This window comes from Chiroxiphia lanceolata, chromosome 17 (assembly GCF_009829145.1).
Source record: "Chiroxiphia lanceolata isolate bChiLan1 chromosome 17, bChiLan1.pri, whole genome shotgun sequence".
Taxonomy (NCBI): Eukaryota; Metazoa; Chordata; class Aves; order Passeriformes; family Pipridae; genus Chiroxiphia; species Chiroxiphia lanceolata.
In genome coordinates this window covers 3,519,854-3,540,247 of record NC_045653.1, presented here as the reverse complement: position 1 = coordinate 3,540,247, position 20,394 = coordinate 3,519,854, and the positions used below count along the sequence as shown (strand labels likewise).

The window sequence follows — 20,394 nt, the reverse complement described above, 5'->3', positions numbered from 1 at the left end:
ACAAACCCACACACAACAAAAAAATCCCCCAGCAAAAGAAAAGAGGTGAGGAAGGCTTATTTTCATCTTCAAAGTCTGAGGAAAAAGGTGCCTTATTTTTCCACTAATATCAAATTACAGCAGGTTGACCAGAGAATGGCAACAGGCATGAGGCACCTAATTAGAGCTTGATCTGAAAAGGAAAAGAAATAAAAGAAATAAAAGCAAACCCTTCTTCATGACTTCCATGTGGACTGAGCTGTCTTGTCCAGAGAAAACACATTCAGGCCCAATAAATCTCTTTTCGACAAACCATGTCCTTTCATGAGATTTGAACATGAAATTTTCTGCTGAAATTGATGTTTTTATATTTGCTGATAGAGCCTCCAAAGATTTAAGAGTCCAGGAATTTTCATCTCGGTCAATCCCACAGAAATCTCTGCTTCCCACAGAACTGCCCAGCCCCAAAGGGAGAGAGGAGTGTGAGCAACACAAACTACCTTTGCAGGGGGGCACCTTATATCCCTGCTTTTACAAACATCAGATGAACAAACTGGGGTACATGAACTCCATGTACATTGGTTGTACAGCCCAAAGAATTTTCCTGTGTGATCATTAAAAATGCAGCACCAAGAACTGAAACTGCATTAGAAATAAAGGCAAAAATATCAATTATAATGAGGTTGCATCCACAAAAAGAGGAGCACACATAATGTTCTGCTCCTTCAGGTTTTGTTGGTACAATAACTACCTCCATAACTGCAAAAGAGTTACTAATTCTGTTTCTATCTGCATTATCAGCAATGTTAAATCAGGACAGATCACTCAGGCACTGGTAGTTAATTCATATTTCACAGGAAACGCTCCCCCTTCTTTCTTTGACTTGGTAACAGCAGAATTTCAGTGTTCAAAAAACTATACTTGATTTTTAGGGTTTTTCTACTTCTAAAACTTTCTAAACTCCTTTTAGAGAAGTTTTGTGAAATTTATACTGAAATATCTTCCCACTAGTGGAATTTAGGTTACAGCAAAGCTTTTTAAACTATAAATTGATCTAAATTTTAGCTGAAATTACAAGGATAGATCTCTCAAAGTCAGATTCATCTCAATCAAGCCTCCTAAGCACCACGGCCCAAACATGACTGAAGTGTTCCCATTAAATTGAGGCTTACTGCAAGCCAATTTAAATTTCCAATGGATGCATTTAGTTAGTCTGCTGTTTGTTTTTAATTTAAATACGAAAATTTGAATCCTTCATCTGCACTGATCTACCTCAATGCTGCAGTATTGCTGCCAAATGCAACAACATCAGCTAAAAGCCTCCCTGTTCATCCCAAATTGTGCCATGGAGCCCTGGCCCTTTCCCTGCAGTCACTCTCTTCTCAACAGTGGTGGAAAAACTGTTCCCACAACTCTGCTGACAGCCAGAATTAAAAAATGCTTTGGCTAAAAAAAAAAAAAATAACCTGAAAAGAAGTATTTCAGCCATTCATTTTGCAGTGCTACATCATAACCTGGACCACTGGATCTTTCTTTTGACCACAGGAAGATGTGTAGGCAGAAATTCAAGGGTTAAAACCCAGAGGTGACTTCCATAAGCTGAAGAATTTCAATACTATGATGCTTGAGGAAGGAGCCACAAAATCCAAAATAGCTAAACCATCTCAGTAATGCAGCAGGAGAATGTGCTTTAGTGACATCCTAAATCATAATGGGAAATGAGTTTGGGTAATTAAGCTTATTATCTCCTCAGCCAGTAATTGGTGCTTGCAGTAAGTCTACGGGACTAGTCCCACAGCTCACAACAAATCAGGGCTGATATGTTCTGGAAAAGGAACTGGAGACATTTAAATGAGTCCTGTTTAAATGTTTATGGCTATTCCTAATCCCAAATAGTGCCATCTACACCCAGAGCCACGGATAAGATTTTTTCCCCTTCTGTTCTGCTTGTTTCGTTGCTGAACAGAAGCAGCAGCCCAAAAAGGTCCAAGTCACACCTTGCCCTCAGGTGCACAGGAAGGCCCAAAATAACCCCCCCACGGGGAGTGCTGACAGATTCCCACGTTCACACTCAGTTATCATCCACTTCACACCAGCACTGACACCTCTTACACAATCACATCCTGCCTCTCAGCTCAGCATGGAGCCACCAGAAATGGTTTTTTTTCTGGATGCCCTCAGTAAAACCCGCTGCCTGTGCCCCAACATGGAAGGTGCAGGCAGCCTTTAAACTAACATGGAATGCAATTTCCAGGTTACCGAGCAGAGATGAGAATATACAGAGATAAGAGATTGTCATGTGTGACTGATATGCTCCCTTCAAAGCGATTTTTCATGAGAGTAAAATTATTTGGTAACATGTCACTAAAAAGGCTGCAATTTATGCTATCAATTTGCAAAGTAAGTAGAAAATCAGCTCCTTGGAAGAAAAAAAAAGAACATATTTGGAGGCGACACTGATATTAGTGTCTGAAAACACGTTTCAAAAAGAGACATCAAATTCTTTGTTAAGATTTTATCGACTGTTCTGCAAAGCGTTTTGCAGAGCCGCTTTTGCAGCTTTGTGCTCCTGCAGATCCCCACTCTCAGCCCGGCTCCAACCTCCCACCTTCCCGGAGATTCCTGACATCCTCCCTGCTTTGTGGAGCTGCTATTTGGAGCCCAAGTGCTGCCTGCATCCCGTGCTCCAAAGCCCGAATTCCAGGCTGGAAAAACGCCCGTCACCGCGGGCAATTAGCGCCGATTGAAGGGTGGAGCAGCCCAGGGGATCTGTGAGCTCGTGGCAGCCTCCAGGCTACTCCTCCTGAAAAAAAGGAATTATGCGAATCCATGGAATGTCACCGTCATTACACACGTCTGTAGATGGCACTTTCTGGGAAAGGCACAACTTGTGGAGCTGAAAGTTGCATTGACATTTTTCATGCTAATGTGCTATTTTGATAATTACCCGTGCCAGTGCCAGAAAATTACATATATGCCAGCACCTGTTTTCTTCTTGAGCATCAAGAACTAGATCTCAGGGCATCTGTAATTGGGCTGAATGCAGGTTTGGGTACTGCTCATGGAAATGGAGGCCGAGGGGGGGCTCAGTAAATCTCCTAAGGGAATTATTACCCTTTCTCAATATTAAATGCAGCTCTTTATATTGATAGTTTAATTAGCACGCTTGATTATGGGGCAAGAGTGAGTAGACCTGGTTAACATACAGTTTCCAGAAACATTTGCTATGAAACAGTCTTTGATTCCATCTGATTAAAAAAAAATGCTCCTGGTGACAACCAGGAAAAGACTCCCTCTGAATTAGAGCAAAGCCCAGCACTGAGGGTACAAACCCCATGGACTCTCACTTGCAGGGTGCAAAAGTGAGCTGTTTTCATTAAGTAACTTATTTTTCACAGCTGTTATGTTATTTTTAAGTAGTTTTAATGCCACTGTGCATATTAATTGCTTATTGCCTTCCCACAAGCTTACTATGTTCATTATAATTATCCCTTGCTAGAGCTGAGCCTCACATATGTTTGATGCTATTTCCCTCCTCTGTTTGCTCTGCTTGAAATGTATATTCCTTTTCCAACTCCTCCCCAGTGTTGTGTTTTTCTGGTCATTTGGATTATATTCCTGGTCATTCCAGCTTTGGGGTTAAGATGTGGAGGGGAACAGGGCTGGTTTTCATTTTTCCAGCTTACCTTTTACTCCTCTCATCATACAGATTTGGAAGTGTATTCTGAGCCAGAGGTTTGAGCGTACTGGAAAATTCCACCTTCATTTAAGCAGCACAAATTCCTGCCTTTGACTTTACAACTCTGCATTCAGGTCATGGCACTGTGATTAAATTTGATCAATGGCGAGGGAGTATTTGGAGCTCCCCCAAAAGCTCAAGCAAAACCCCTTCCTTTTCTTACAGCTTGGTTTACACTATCCAAGGAAAGCAGATCAGTAAGGAAGGGACTGTGGGACTCCACGTCCTGCATTGAGTTCAGTACCTGTTAAATATTTACTGTCTGCTCTTTATGGGAGAGAGGGTACATGCTATGGGATGAGCAAAATGTCACTGACTTACTGCTGTAATAAACACCTCCTCTTGGTACCTGAGGGCCACCAAAGGCTGACAGTGCTGTAAAATCCTGCCCTCATAAACCAAAATAAGAAAGGAAAGGATTAAGAGGGTGAATTAAGGAAAAGAAGCTCTTAAAACACAGCTATCCTCCCTTCCAAGGTTCTATCCCTCGTGAGTGCAACTTCTTGTGAGGAAAGACAATGTACAGGTACCCCCAAAATGCCAGGCAGTGGAAGGACTGTGGGAAAATTTATTTCCAAGGTCAAGAACACTGGACTTCAAGAACATTCACCTTCATGGCTTGTCAAACACGGGGCCTGGGGAAAGACACACCCCCTGTTCTTCTCAGGGCTTTTACCATCCCTGGTCCCCCTCTGTGGGGACCTTCAAACATCTCTGCAAGGGCTTACCTTTTTCTCATACCAGGGAAAGTTTCTCTGGAATGCAGGAGGAGAAAACACCCAAAACTGTCTCTAGGAAAGATGCCTCTTCCAGGCAGGAAAGTCTCCCGAAGCGAAATAAGCCCTGATCTCGCGATAAATCTTTCGGAAGGGTCTTCTGCCCTTATACTCCTCTATTATAAGTGAGTGAAGGTTCCTCATACCTCATACTCCTCTTTGAAGCCATAGCCCTGTCCCCTCTTCATCTGGGTGATGTGCTGCAGCAGGTCTGCCACTCGGATGGCAGGCTGGAACTGCCCCCGGGGGTAGGACATCTCCACGGGCTCGCAGCTGCGGTACGGGTGGGTCTGGATGGTCAGCGTGGGCTGGGGCATCTCTCCATGGCTGCTGTCTGTTGGAAAGACAGGGAGGCAAAGCAAGCTTTCACCACTCTGGTATTTTCAGGCTCATTCTCTGTTTTACCTGTTTCTCCACCACCCCGCAGGTCGGGGCGGGTGAAAGGAAGCAAAGAAATAAGTAAGAAACACACATGCTATAAAGTACATAAATAAGTAAGAAACAAACAGCCTTCAGCTGCCTGGAAACTAAATCACACTGGAGTAATTCCTTGTGTCAAGGAGACAAACTCAAAGAGATGGGAACAGAGTGAACAGCCAGCCAGGTTGCTGAGGACACAGCATAAAGGGTGAGCTCCCCAGAACTCCAACAAAATTACATACCTGTCTTCACAAACCTGCAAAGAACACAGCTGAGAGATACACACAGATGAGCAAGAGATTCAAGCAGCATTTGGGGTGTACAGCACGAGATAACTGAAAGGGGCCCAAGTGAACAGCAAACAAATTATTAGCATTTCAAATAAGCCACACGGGACACCGGAGGTAAATTAAACTGCTCCGCTAGTTCAGGCCTAAAATTTTACATGTCAATTACAAAGATGGAATATCATCAGAAATAATAAAGCAGTGTAAAAATGCAGTTATCCTGCATGCAGAAATTTAAATTTCAGATGTGTAAACTTAATAGGAAAAGGGTGTTTTTTTGAAAGAAATGGATTGAAAGAAATCTATCACTATGCAGATGGAACTGCAACCTCATATCTCCAGCAAAACTGTGTACCCAACAAGATATTCCCAGTGAACTAATAGAAAAGAATTTAAATAATAACTTCAATTACCAAACAACTGACTGTAACAACTTTTAATAACAGGAACTCAGATTAAATGAAAAATTCAGTTTCTTATCTACCGGAGTTGACCAAATTTAAATAGTTGGCCAAATATACCATTGGTTTTTCCTGGGATTACAGGGATCTGAGATGCTCAGGTCCTTCCACACACACAATTCTTTCTGGTCTTACTCAAAGCCAAGCTTTGCCAAATAAAAAACCTCCCTCCCTTGGATTGTTGATAAACCCCCCTTAAGCTGGCACAACCCCCCCTTAAGCTGGCACATATGGGGCTTCTTCACTGACAAGGAGCTGAAACAGCCCCCTCGTCAGCAACACTGCAGCCATGTCTTTGAAGGGATAAAGAATAAATAAATCAAATTGCAATTTCAGGGTGGTTTTTGTGAGGCAGAAATATGGTCAGAATGCTACTGTAAACATTGCTCTGCTTGAGAAAGCACTGTGGGGCTGGATCAGAGGCAGTCAGGGCTCCCTGTGCCCCTCCTGTGAAGGTGGGCAGGAGCAGACAGGTGAGGGATCCCTCTGCCTCCTTGGCAGCTGGTGAACCAGTGACATGACAAAACATGACAAATAACACCTTAGCTGGTTTACTGTTAGATTAAGGGGAAGATATGAAGACAGGGATATGCTGTGTTTGGAAGCTGGAGGACTGTGAGGAGGAGACAGGAATGCCAGCAGTGGACACTGCTGCTTGATCACCAGTGAGATAAAATCATCTGGTGGGTGAATTATCACATCCTGCGCTTCTGAAATAAATTAGCACAGTGATCATCTGCTCTGAAGATGAGACTCCTGAATTTAAGGATTTCTAGGTCCCAGGTTCTCATCAACACAGTCACATTCCCAGGACATTCAGAGATTTACAGGGCTATGGCTCAAGTGAAGCAACCCTCACATACAAAATGTGAATAAATTTGGGATTTAAGGAAGAGTAACATCCAAAGCACTTGTATAATCATCCCTAATGCTCTGACTAATGACAGTGTGAGAACTCTGAGCAGAGGGAATTTCAAGGCCTATTAATTCCCCTAGTTGGATTGGCTTTCCCAATGCATCTTTCCCCCCCTATTCCCTATTAACCTCCCGTAATGGGAAGGAGAAGATTTTTATCGCGGACCATTTCCGACAGACGTACTATGCTTAATTTTCCATCATTAGGTTTAATACAAACCCAATCTCACAACTGGCTTCTCTCAGGAACCTGCAAGTAATGCCACAATTTTATCAGCCCCAATTAGAAAACATTATGAGATCCCTATTCGAGAGGGAGCCTTAAAACTAATGTGTGGTTCTGGAGCTAATACAGGGAGGGCACAGCAGAGCACAGGCCACCTGTAAAATGCAGCTCAGATCAGCCAACTCCTTTGCAGGCAATTACTGATTTCTCTCTTCATCAGTTCCTTTAATTCTGCTGTACTTGGCTCTCTTCTCAAAGAGATGTATCACAGGGAGACGTGAGAACCAGGAGAGTGGTGCCCCCTCCCTTCCAGAATAATTTCTCTCAAAGTAGGTGCTCGTGCTATGGGTCTGGAACAGGAAGAAGATGCTCAGAAGCAAAGAAGGGTCTGTCTCTGGCCTTTGAGTCTATAGTGACAACTGGTCTCTTTGGTCAGTGAGATAAAAATTGGTACAAACCCCACTGATTGTAGGAACAACTCTTGCAGCATTGTCACAGAGTCACAGAATGGTTTGAGTTGGAAGGGACCTTAAAGATCATCTTGTTCCATCCCCCCTTCTATGGGCAGGGACACCTCCACTAGACCAGGTTGCTCCAAGCCCCATCCTTGGACACTTCCAGGGATGGGGCAGCCACAGCTTCTCTGAACAACCTGTGCCAGGGCCTCCCCACCCTCACAGGGAAGAATGTCAAGTGTGGTCCATGGCATCACACCTTTTGTGTGCCCCTCACCCAGCCACGTGTTTCTGCTTAAAGAAAAGTACCACACAATCTGGGTCATCCTACTCTCAGCCCTGGGGGACACAGCTGAAACAAGATCATCACCTCCTCCAGAGCTCCATGACAAACACATGGTGAACATCCTCTGTGCTACCTGCAAGAAAACCTGATCCCAACAACTGCACCAGCTCCAGACTGTCTGTTGTTGCCACCAGCATTTTATCTGGGCCAAGGAAAATGTAGAGGTGCTTTTAGGGAGACAAATTGCCACGTGAGAGGCGAGCCTGGAGTTTACACGTTGTGCTACTGAAGCCTGATGCAAGTTGTTCCTCCACCTCATCAGCCCATGAGTGTGGAGCTCAGTGTGGTTAATGAGCTGCTCAGAAAGGCACAGCACCCCCTCAAAGATGTGCTGTTTACAGCAATCCCGTGAACAATTCACAGTGCAGGTAGCAGGGGAGGGAGCAGCAAAGTGATCTCTCACCAGGACAGTCAAGCAAAAGAGTCTTTAGAGGGCTGGCAAACGGGCTTTGCTTTTCCTGCACGTTGCAGCTCTGAACCACATCTCATTCCTTTTGGCACAATTATTAGTGGGAAAAACAACAATAGATACCAGCAAAGTCAGGCTGTACTCTAATTGTTGCACTAAAGGCAAGTCAAAGCAATTTTCCACAGTCCCTTTTCTCTGTCAGCTTCTCACAAACATGTCCCCAGTCCCCTGCAGAAGAGGATGACTTTGCAGGACAAATTGACCAAGACTTTTCACTAAATTTTTGGCAGTGCCTCTGAAGCACGTGTGCCGTCCATGAGTTTTTGGTCAGAAAAGAAAAGCAAGAAAACAACTTCTTTTGTGGGAAAGTTGCAGGAAATAATTCACTCTAATGCTCAGAAACTCCTAAACATACAGAATCGTGCATTGGGTTTTTTTGGATTGTACTTCATATGCATATCTGATTTCTAGTCGTATGTCCTCATATTTGTGACAGGAACACACACCATCATATTTCATTGCATACCAAAGATAGAGTACAGTTCCAAAAAATAATCCAAATTAAAACATTTCAAGATGTGGTGATTCCATTCTGACCCCAAAAGTTGTGGCAATGGTTAATTACCCTCGCTGTCTAAACATTTCCTAATTGTAATTTGATTTTGCTTAGCTTCAATTGCAGGCACTGAATCTTATTATACCTCCTGTTAGATTAAAGAGCCCTCTGAGCATTTGAAATCCTGACCCACGCAGGCACTGATCAAATCACTTCTTCAGATCCTCTTTGATAAAGCAAATCAATTGAGAGCTTCTGTATTCTCATTAGGGCAGGCTGCTCAGGGTCCTGGTTCTTTCCCAGAACCATTTCCAGTCTTCCACAGTTCTTTTTTGTGCAGTTGTAAATAAGACAGGTGTTCTGCCTGTTGCTGGAAACACGCTGGTAATGAGAGGATCATTTCTAACATTAGCAGCTTGTGACAGCAAGGTCTGTTACCTTTGTTTGTTAACCCTTTCCAGTGCAATACTCTTACTCCCCACACCAAGATGTCCTTTGCCAACTCAGATGCTGGCACATTCATGATTCCCCATCCCTGGAAGTGTCCAAGGCCAGGCTGGATGGGATTTGGAGCAACCTGCTCCAGTGGAAGGTGTCCCTGCCCATGGCAGGGGGTGGAAGAGATGATCTCTAAGGTTCCTTCCAGCCCAAACCATTCCATGATCAGCCTAAGAGTTCACAGAACACCCCGAATTTTTGCAGAAGACATTAAATTAATAATTCACTGGCTCTCACATAACTAGTCTGATTGGGAGACATTTCAGGCATCTCAGCTTGTGTGTTTAGTGTGTAACTGCAGAGGATCAAATTTTACAACGTTGACTTCACATATTTGTAAACTCTCCCTGCTTATGAAATGGTGCTTTTTGTGATTCTCTTTCCTGGAGAAAATAATCATGAACTTGCTGAACTCAACTCTCAGGTCTTATTTTGCCAAAAGAAACAGAACAGAGCCCAGCAGCAGAGGGGAGCTGGAGCAGAGGCCAGTGAGGTGGAATCTTCCCCCATTTGATGAGTAACCCTGAGGGTGAGATACTATTGCCTGCCTATTGCTGCTACACCATCTTGTATTATATACTTTTGTGCTGCCCAGACAAGGGAAATAAATATGTTTCCCTCCACAGAAAAACTGATAAACTTCTCCACAGATGTCACAGATAAAGATGAAGAGCAGCTGAGGAATTAGATTCCCAGTCTCAAAGTGAGTCTGTGCGATCAGAGCCCTGTGCAACATCCCAGTAAGGCTGCTGGGAGGGGACCTGCTCCTCCAGGCACCTGTGGGGATTAAAGCTTTAGATGCTTTTATAGATATCATCTTGTTTTGGAAACACAGTTAGAGAAATGGATATCTGGACACAGAGTATGATGTTGCCTCCTGACTAGAAAACCAACTTAAGCCTCAGACAACTAAAAGCAAAGCTGAACTAACGTGTCATCTCCTATACATGGAGAAGTTTCTTTCAAAACTTTTGCTTTAATAACCACGAATTCCTTCTGTGTCTGAAATGACAGGCCTATCATCTCTGCTTATATTTTTATTCTCTTAGCCTTGGCAAGTGATAAGATGTGGTAAGACATCCTTTGCACAAAATAAATTATGTTTTGAGTGGTGTTGGTGATGGATTTAATTACACACAGAGCCAGTCTCTCTGCACCAGAGTAAGGGTTGTCATCTTGACATCTCCTGAGGATGACTCCAGCATGGCTGATACCTCCTGCCCTTACACCAGGGATATGGTGCAAGCTGGAAAAAATAATTTGCTTTTTTGTGTGCATCAAGGCTTTGTTATATGATAAATATCCAGCTATAATGTACTATCTACAACATCAACAGTGCTATGGGAAAGCAGAGTCAAAACATCCCTTATCAAATGATATCAACTGAGCTATGAAAAGCCTTTACAAAAAGCCTTCTGACAGCATGCTTGACAGAGAACAGAGGATACACCTTCCATTTCAAAGGCTGTGAAGAAGCCACATATCCATAATTTTTTAAAAAAGTAATTAATTTTCTCCAGGTTCTAGAGATTCTTAAGACTTGCTTGGTTAACACCTTATGCAAGAGCATTCTAATCATATAAAAACTATTCCACACATTTTCTTCATCAGTTAGCTTAGAAAAAAAATCCTGTTAAAGGCACAACGTTCCTTTGGTGAGGTGGGCAAAGATTTGGGTACAAGTGTAACTGCAGCTCTTCAGCTGTGTGAACCTTGCCAAGTCAAATCTCTCTTTGCCTCCTCGGTGAGAAGAAGGTGCCAGACCTACCCACCTCTCAGAGCAATTCATTAGTTACAGCTGAAAAACCACTGGCAGCTTCAAAACACCACAGGAAACTAGAAGCCATTAATGTCTGGAAAAGAGAGTTTTCCAAGCCACCTGATCTTCTGCAGGCAGAAAGAAATGTAAGAGAAGTTCAGCTCAAGGAACCCTACAAGGGATTGCTCCTTCTGCTGCCAACCTGAGCACAGGGAAATGATGGGAAAGCCTCTCCCACAGCTCCTTGTCAGGGGCTGGCATGGCCTGGGAGGCTGCAGATACAACTGAACAGGTCAAGCTGTTGATTTTTGAGCTTCCATTGCGTAAAAATAACTCATCTCACAATGAAAAGAACCAGTAATGCTGCTACAGCAGCGATATTGGCTTCTGAACATCTCTGAGTCCTTCAAACCAGGTTGTGGATACATCCAGAGCAGATTGGTTAAGAATGGGCAAAGCCCATCCAAGCTACATAAGAGTGAAATCCAGGGAAAATTTCTCTGTCTTTCTAAGCCCAAGCCAGTTTCATGACAAGGAGGCTCTCCCTGCTTGTTCTGCCCATCTGCAAGCAGCTACAAGGCACTGCAGTCCCCATCCTCTCTGGAGGGCAGCAGCTCCTGTTGTGAGGATCCTGAAATGAGAAAAAGGCTAAATGTCCTCACATACTGCTGGGAGATGACAGAGGATGCAAGGGAAAGACATGCTGGTTCCCTTGTAGGGACTGCACTGATCAGATCTCCTGAACATCCTCAAGAGCTCCTGACCATGAACATTTTCTCCCAAAAACAACCTCTGAGGTTGTGCTCCCTCCTCTTCAGCTGGACATCCATCTCTTTTATTTCTCAGTGTCAGATGTTCAGTTCTCTAGTGAAGGTGTTTGTGAGAAATATTTAAAATCCAGAATTGTCCAGGACTGGAAGAGAAAATGACCTCACTAAAAACATGCATTACATGAGAAAGGATTAATCAAGCATGGGATAAGGTAGAGGCAAAACCAAAATCCCCTGGATCTTACTATTAACAAATCTTGTCCCAGTCAAGCCTAGGGAGTCATCCACTACTGCAGATACAGAGCATTTATTAGCAGAATGTACAACAGCTGGGAACAATCAGTACTGAACTGCAGGCAGAGCCCAGAGATGGATATTGGTAGTGGGATGACTGATGTCCTTTTTAAGATATCTTTCTCTTTCCTAGGAATGAATATTAAGGAACATCAAAAATTAAACTTATTTTGCTCATACAGCAACATCCAAGGTCTGATGAATGTTTCTGAGAAGCCAGAACACCAAGGTTTTAATTTGTCTTCAAGTCACAAGACAGAAATTTCTCCAGTGCCAAGGAATGTTTCACAGCCTGTTAAATTCAGGTGGAACTGGGGTGGTGATCAGTCAGTGTAATTCATGTCTTAAAAGTGCTCTAAACTTCCCATCCCATGTGTAAAGCAGAGAAATCAATCCTTACTCGGATATAGTAGTTAGTAAAAGTTTGAAAGAGTTTTGAATACCTAAGTTAAATTCCTGTTTCTTCTTTTTCCTCTCTAAAATTTGGGATTTTAAGAGTTTTGGAGGCTTTTTTGGCTTTTGCTTTGCCATGAGAAGTACAGATTGAACCTGTTCATTGCTCCTTGAGCTTCAGGAGATAAAATGTGCAGTTCACACCACAATTCTGTCACGACAGAGAGGGGAAACAGCTCCTCCAAACGATGATCATGTTTTCCCAAATGTTGAGTGCAAGACAGAGAAGTTTCACCTCTTCCAGCAAACTGCAGGTCAGGGCCCTGTTTCTGAGGCACAGCCAAAAGAGAAACCTGGCTTTGGACTTTTTTATTGAGTCTCTGGGAAACGAGAATAAATCTTCTGGAAAATGGACTCCTTTCCCTGCCCACCTCATTCCAAGAGGCCTCATCCATTGCTGTCAGCTTTTGACAGACAACAGGATGAATGTGTGTGTTGTGGCAGCCCCTCCAAGCCTCTGTGCCCAGGCTGTCAGTCTGGAAGCCAAAGAACAGCCACTGGTTGTAATTCCATCCTGGTCTAGGATGGTCCTTCAACGTGTTCTGAATGATGTTCAAGGCGGTCACTGCACATTACTGTGTCTGGGAGGGAGCATTTACTGCAGATAATCCAAAATGACAGGTCTGATAAACCCCACTGGTGAGGTTCTGATCAATCACAAATCATCTTACTGCTTCATAGCAGAGGAACTCATAAATCAGAGAATCAGAATGGTCTGGGATAGAAGGGAACCTAAAGACCATCTAAGTTCCAGTCCCCTTCCACCAGCCCAGGTTGCTCCAAGCCTCGTCCAGCCTGGTCTTGGACACTTCCAGGGATCCAGGGGCAGCCACAGCTTCTCTGGGCAACCTGTGCCAGGGCCTCCCCACCCTCACAGGGAACAATTTCTTTTTTAATGTCCAATCTAAACCTGCTCTCTTTCAGTTTAAAGCCATTCCCCCTTGTCCTGTGACTCCAGCCACACCCTTGTCACAAGTCCTTCTCCAGCTCTCTTAGAACCCCTTTAGGTGCTGGAAGGGGCTTTAAGGTCTCCCCAAAGCCTTCTCTGAACACCCCCAGCTCTTCCAGCTGTCTCCATAAAAAAGATCCCTTCCAAACCAAACAGTTCTGTGATTCTTTGCTGGCTGCACAGGCACAACCATCTCTATGAGTCAAAACTAAGTTGCAGGCAAGGCTGTGGGGGGGGGGGGAATTTGGCCCAGAACCCAAACCTCATTCACAAAAAGAAACACCAAGTACTTGTTAGAACTCCTAAACCTTCATTTTTGAACTGTTCTTTCCTTTAAAAAAAAAAATAAAATCAATTAATAACAATAATAAAACAGGAATGAAACAAAAGCTTTCCAATTAACACACGACCCCAGGATTAAATCGTGATTTTGGAACCCAAACACTTGGCAGTGCTCTCTCTCCAAGTTATTTTCAGGATACAATGAGTGTGTTTGCTCTCCAGTGCCATACACCATACCTGTCTTCTTACCTAACAGCGTGGTCGAGGGGACAGTGTCTGATGATACTTTTGAGATGGAATTCCGTTCACCCACACGACACGGATCAATGGAAACCAACAGAAGATCAACGGGAAAAAAAGTTACAGAGAACGAAAACCAGGTTAGCTGGGTGTCACACTCAGAAGCCTCAGTCTTATAGGTCATATTGGGAAACACAAAAAAAGCAAAGGAAATTTAGGAACGAAAGAAAAGTCTGGCACTAGTACCTGAGTAGTAGGAATTCAACATAGATTTGCTCTGAAGGGTTTTGCTTTGGACAGAAAATGAACAAGGAGAGGGTGATGCTAGGTAGGAAAGACATAAGGAAAAGACTTTAGACATATATTAAGAGAGAGAAAGAGAACAGGGAGAATGTTCCTCAAAGAACACAGTAATATGGGATATATAAGGCTTATCAAAATGAATTATATTTTTCATCTCGACATGCATATTACATTTATTACATTGTCATCATGATGGATTTTCTTTAATATAAGCACTCCACACCCCAAATATAGTGTTATAGTTACTGTAAATCAATATGTTCCTACACGGGATACACATACAGCCACATTCACAGGTCTCTAGTCTAAATATCAATTCTTTTAACCAAAGAAGCAAACTTATGGTTTTATCTCTAGGAGAAATATTCTTAAAAATGACCCCCAAAATACAAACTACAGAAAGTCAGTATTAACAGTAAAATAAACCACAAAAATACACAGGCAGGGGAGCAATTTTTTGGTTCAAACAGCACAAGATTAAAAGGGACTTGTTCTTCAAGCCAGGGCTGTTCACAGCAAACCCTATAATCCTTTCCCCTGTGAGTTGGGCTCTTTCAGCAGGACAAGCATCCCTGCCTTTTCCCATTAAAGCAACAGATTTCTCAGGACAAGAATCCACAAATTTCCATATTAATAAAATCAAGTATTTCCATATTAATCAAACAATTTTGGAAAGGCTCAACATCTTCACAGTAGATTCTTGTCTTGATAGTGAATTTATGAGGTTGGTTTATACCTACAATAGCAAACATGTACATTCTTATGGTAATCCATCATTTTTGAAGGCATATCCTTTTGTTATCACTCTGCATTCACTCTTGGAGTTACAGGCATTTATTTATCTCCTCCTCAGAATGTTGGGAAACAAGCTAATACAAATCTCAGTACATCAGAAAGATGACAGCAGATAACACAGGAAAAACTATTCCACAGCCCAGTGGAAGTAGATAAAACTCAGTGTACATCAAAGTAATTTCAGAAGCAATTTTTGTATCTCTGGAGCAAACACCGCTTAAAAACTTGGAGTTATTCTATGGGGAAAACCAAAGAAGTCACTGGTCTAGGGAGTTCCATAAAGTCAGCAGAATTACCTCCTGAGCAGTTTATAATCATCTAGTAAATGAACTTGCTCTCACTCTGAGTTCTGCCAGTATATTTTCAGACTTACACCACTTGAAAACACATTAAAACAATTGAATTTTTCATAGTTTAGTCTGCTGGAGCTCTGCCCCAGCTGCCCAGAGTCAGAGAGCTTCTCTCCTCTGGGGCCTCTTGCTCTGTGTTTGTCAGCCTAAATCAGACCCTTCTCTTACCACACTCAGAACGTGGTCACTTTGGCAGATACATAAAATAAGATCTAAACAGAGGAACTGGTTTGCCCAGCACCACAGAGCAAGTCAGTGCTCAGGGCTTGGAGAAGGACTGAAGGTTTTCTGGAATTTGGGAGTGTAAAGAACTCACAGGGCCTTATTGCCTCTCCAGAACTGTTAAGGATAAATTACTGAGGCAGCTGAAGATAAACACCTCCCTTCAGTGAGTTTGATTAAAAATGTTACCAATTGAGGTTTATGAAATGAAAAAAAACACCAAAACCAAGCAAACAAACCCTAAAACAAACAAATACCCCCCCAAAAAAAACCACAAAGAAAACAAAACAACAACAACAACAACAAAGTTTCCCAATACTCTGGAGAACTTCTTCCCCAAATCAGTCAGGTGGTGGCTTGTATAATGAAATGTGCACACAGTGCTGCTTCCTAACCAGAGGTTCTTACAAGCACTCAGCTCTGTAATCAAAGGGAACATGTCCAGAGAGGATTTCATATCAGGGTAGAGATTAAGACTTCATTAAAAATTCTCTTTGTATTCCCTGGAGTGGCACGTGAGGCCACATGACAGATCCCTCTAGTCATGCAGAGTGGTGGAGGCTTCTTCCTAGTCTGAAAATTATTCTTCTTTCATATTTTATAAGATTCCTTTTGTGCTAGAAAACCCCACAAAAATCCCAGGCAAACCAGTAAAAGGGAATTTAGGATATTTTCCTTTTATGCCTTTGATGAAATGTGGATTTATTTTTTATTTTTAAGAATTTTTTTACTAAAGAAAACACCTCATATTCACGACCCTACAAGTCCTTGGGCTGCATTTAGCAGGTGACCAGATTATGAGTGAAAATTGTCTGTGGGGTAGGAGTAAGAACCAGATCTTGCTGTATTTGTCTTTTGTGAGTCAGAGCAAATCTAAAGACCTTTGCGTGTCACTCATCACAAAAACACTCAGGATATGGAAAGGTGTGAGTTTATATGTTTCTTGGTTCAAAGGGATCCTTAACATCCTGAGTGCCACTTGCCTACCTCTTCCTCTCATCTCGTTCTCCTAAATAAAAGCAGAGTAACTTGGTAATTGTTTAGTAGTGTCTACTACTGCAAAACTCAGCTCCCCCACTTCCAAAATGCTGGAACACTAAAGCCACAGACCTCATCTCTATCAGTCTCACCCCTGAAGGGTGTCTGGAAAGGGGTCTCCTCCCAAAGTGAGATGTTACAGAAGCTAAGCACACCTTCATAAGGCAGTTTCTAGCAAAACTGGCTGCATTTTAAGGGACTAAATCCTCAGAATCAAACAGTTCCTGCCAGAACCCCTGCCAGGATGCCAGGATGGCTCTGCTGGGGACATGGAATTCTCCTGGCCAAGCCTGGTCCTGTGGCATTTTAGCACAGCACAGCCAGAAGAGCAGAACACATCAGCAGTGCATCACTGCTGAGCTCCTGTACTGCTGCTTCTGCCATCCCTGCCAAACTGCAGGGATTTCTGGGTGGTGACACCCCCCTGCACACCCTCCTGGTCACTGCAGATCTGGGGGACAATTTAGGCCCATCTTGCCTCCAATTTGCCATCCTGGTGCATAATAACCCTGCACAGACCAACGTCTACGTGTGACTGTGCTGCTTTCCAGATGTTCCTGCACACCAAAGAGCACACTCCAACACCCAAGGACCTTCATCTACCTCTAAGGGATTTAGGATGTACTTTTATTTTTTAAAAAGCATGATACTGGAGGAAACAAACAACTACAATGAGCCTGCTTCACCTCCACATGATCCCTGAGTAAAACCAGACAAGCTGGAACAGCCATGGACTTAATTTGTGTTTCAGCAAACACCTTCTCTGATTCCATATGGAGTCAGAGACAGAGGCTGAGTCCAAAAAATCTCTTTAATTTAGACCCCTGTATGCATCAATAAGAATCCTGCCTGGATAACAACTAACACTGCAGAATGGAAGGAGGGATGAGTGGCCAATGCCCAATTTTCTACCACTTTCAGCATGACTTGAGGTCTTGGTGTCTCCTCAGAGAAGGAGGGGCTGAGAAGCAGAAGGGCAGCTGTTCAGTTTGGATCTCATTCATGATGAAGAGCACCAGGCAGCACCTCTGAGAGCTGCTGGAGGTGACAGGGCAGTGAGACAGGGAAGCTACAGCAGGAGGGTGGACAGGGCTCACCCAGGGAGAGCAAAAGTCCTCCTGCCACAGGAGCAGAGCCCTGGCCAAGCTGGAGGGACCATGGGAACAGAAAAGCTTCTACAGGGACTCACTGAATTTCTTCTGCCTGCAAGATTATCAAAATTATTGCGACAGAAAGCAAAAACTGGAGGGAAGGACACAAGCCCTGCAAGGACATGTATTCTGGAGATAAACCTGTCTGCAAGTCACTCCATAACTGTGAGGGATCCTACTTAGCAAGTTGTCATGTTCTATTTGATTGCTTTTGTGAGCTCCCAAGGTGATCCTGGGACTGAGAACACTTCGCTTCTCTTGGTGGACTTTTCTTCAAGAAGGAGAGGGGTATTTCCATGTCACTGCTGCAGCCAAGTCAGGCTCCCAGAGCTGAGGGTGACTCCCCATCAGGAGACACCTGCAAATTCTATTTACCATTGGGGAAAAAGAGACAATTTCAGAAGGACTTTGACTGCTGCTTAAGACAGTTGATTTCACCAGCTAGGATGGATAACCCCCAGTAAAACTCTATTAGTTAGCAGGAAGGTTAAGAATTAATCTTATTATGTTATTCCAAAGCAGGCCTGTATAGAAACCCTCAAGTATTAACCTTTATTATGTAATTTTATTTTTTTTTTAAGGAGGGTTTTTACATATAAAATTTCAGTATCAGCATGTGCACACTACTGCACAGAACTTACCTCCAACACCTCAGCATCCTGGACTTGGCAGTTAAAAATTTGGAGAAATCATGAAGGTTCATTAATAATTCTTTCTCATGGATATAAAGAGGGAAAAATCCAAAAAGAGTCAGCCCATGATTGACTCAGGCTGTGTTATAGGGGGAGACTGGTAAAATCTGCAGTGATGTCAGACAAGCAAAGGTCTAACTGACTGAAAAAAGAGAAAACCTGGAGGGATGCTTTCTCACCAAATTTGATACAGCACATATTCTATAGTTGCCATTTCAAGCAAATGACTCAGCTGTTTTAATTAGTCTGTCAAAATACCAAGGGAAAGAAATGAGGTCACATTTCAAGCTTGTCTCTGGTTGGAAAAAGAACCCCCAGACTTTTAAAAACCCAGATTCTGAAGGAAGTGTTAAACACTTCATTTTCCCCAGACGTTTCAGCCAAGCTGCCCTGGCTGCTCTGGGGTGGCTGCTCCAGCACTGTCTGCTGCTATCCTGCCTCTCAAAGATATGAACCCCAGACAACTCTTGCTGCCTCCTCGGGAGACAGAGCTACTCAGAGCCTGAGAAAATTAGATCTTGACTGAAGTCAATTTAATATCAGAGGAAAGTGTTCACTGCTGGCCCTGACGGTGCCAAACACCTATTTATCCATCTCAGAGTGTGCTACCCAGAGTGGCAGCAGCAACATGTGCAGCTGGAATTTGACATGACCTACAGATAGAGGGAAAGGAAGAATTCACTCAGCCTGTCCCACTCAATCTGAGATTACAAGAAATCAGTGGCAGTGATAAAACACATTTTGTACCATGAGCACATCCATGTTAGTAATTAGGGGGAAAAACCAGTTCACTAAAAATGCTTAATAAAGAAAAGAGTTTTAGTACACACTTGAGTTTCAGAGCTGTTCCCTGTCCAAACTAGCAGGCTCAGTGTCAAAAGAAGGAGTGACATGCCCAGAGTGTCTAAGTTTATATTTATTTAATACGAAAAAAGTTTACAAATCCACCATGCAATCCACCATGCACTCAGTCTGCATCTAGAGAGGCTATAGGATGACTTTGTGCTGCTTTACCCACAAAACTCTTTGAGCTACAGAGATCTGAGTGGTTTACAAGTGTCAACTAAGATCAGTTTTACTGAACCTGTGTGAAGAATAAAGTGAGGACACAGACAAAAAGAAGAAATGCTGTCTTTCCATTCCAGTTCTCTAGCCAGGAGACCATGCCTTCTCTCATAACAATTTCATACAGAAAATGTTATTTCATCCTACAAGTCAGCTAAGTGATTTGATTTGACTCTCCTACTCACAAAGGAAAAGATATTTCTAAGGAACAAATAAACATGTGCCTCTTTGACTGTCTGATGGAGTTATTAGAACAGACTATAAATTATTCTCAGTAGATTTAGAGCCAGCAGGAACGTTCTCCACCTGTCTAACAGTTAAAACAGGGGCAGTGTCAGAGACATTCCAGATTTCTATGGAGATTTTGCAATGATCTCTATCACTGCCAATCCTAACTCCTCAACATTGGGCCCATAGGAAGAGGTCCTTTTAGGAACCCAGAGCTCTCCAAGGGGGTCATATCCATTGCAAGCAAGTTAAACTTACTGAATCCATTAACATCTTGGCAGCTGGAAGAAAAAGCATCTTCATTGTGCACAGCACTGAGTTTGGTGGAGGTCTTGTCAGAAGTAGCCACGGGGCCCATCTCCCTCTGTGTGCTGGTCTGAGTCTCCTTCTGCTTCTTGGCCAGCTTCCTTTGGGGCAGTTTGGAGAGGGGAGAAACCAAGGTCAGTGTTCCCTCATTAAAAACGAAGCAATGACAAAATATTTTGACAAACCACAGTTATCCCACTCGGTCAGACATGCAGGGCCTTTGACAAACCGCACGAGAGGAGACCCCACAACTTCTCAATGTAACTGTTGTGGAGCACAACAAACATCTTTGAGCTCAGCTGACCCTCCCAGTCACTTCTGTTGCACAAACCTGCATCACCCCAGCAGTGGGAGTGCTACCTCATCCTTGGAGAGGGTGGCATAGGCACAGCCCCTGGAGGGGATGGAAGAGCAGAGGGCTCGGGATGGG

General features: G+C 43.3%; 1 protein-coding gene across 13 annotated transcripts in view; it reads right to left on the bottom strand.

Moving 5' to 3' along the window:
• The window catches only part of PTPRT (protein tyrosine phosphatase receptor type T), a 448,309-nt gene that overhangs the window by 34,365 nt on the left and 393,550 nt on the right, over positions 1-20,394 (bottom strand). For 10 of the 13 annotated variants that reach the window (XM_032704671.1, XM_032704672.1, XM_032704675.1 and 7 more), the window contains 4 exons: positions 19,917-20,065; positions 14,061-14,138; positions 13,824-13,859; positions 4,641-4,828 (listed from right to left, as the gene is read on the bottom strand). In XM_032704671.1, coding sequence (XP_032560562.1) covers positions 4,641-4,828; positions 13,824-13,859; positions 14,061-14,138; positions 19,917-20,065 — 451 coding nt within the window. The remainder of the gene's footprint in view (positions 1-4,640; positions 4,829-13,823; positions 13,860-14,060; positions 14,139-19,916; positions 20,066-20,394) is intronic. The other 3 variants (XM_032704682.1, XM_032704684.1, XM_032704679.1) reach the window with 2 other exon arrangements.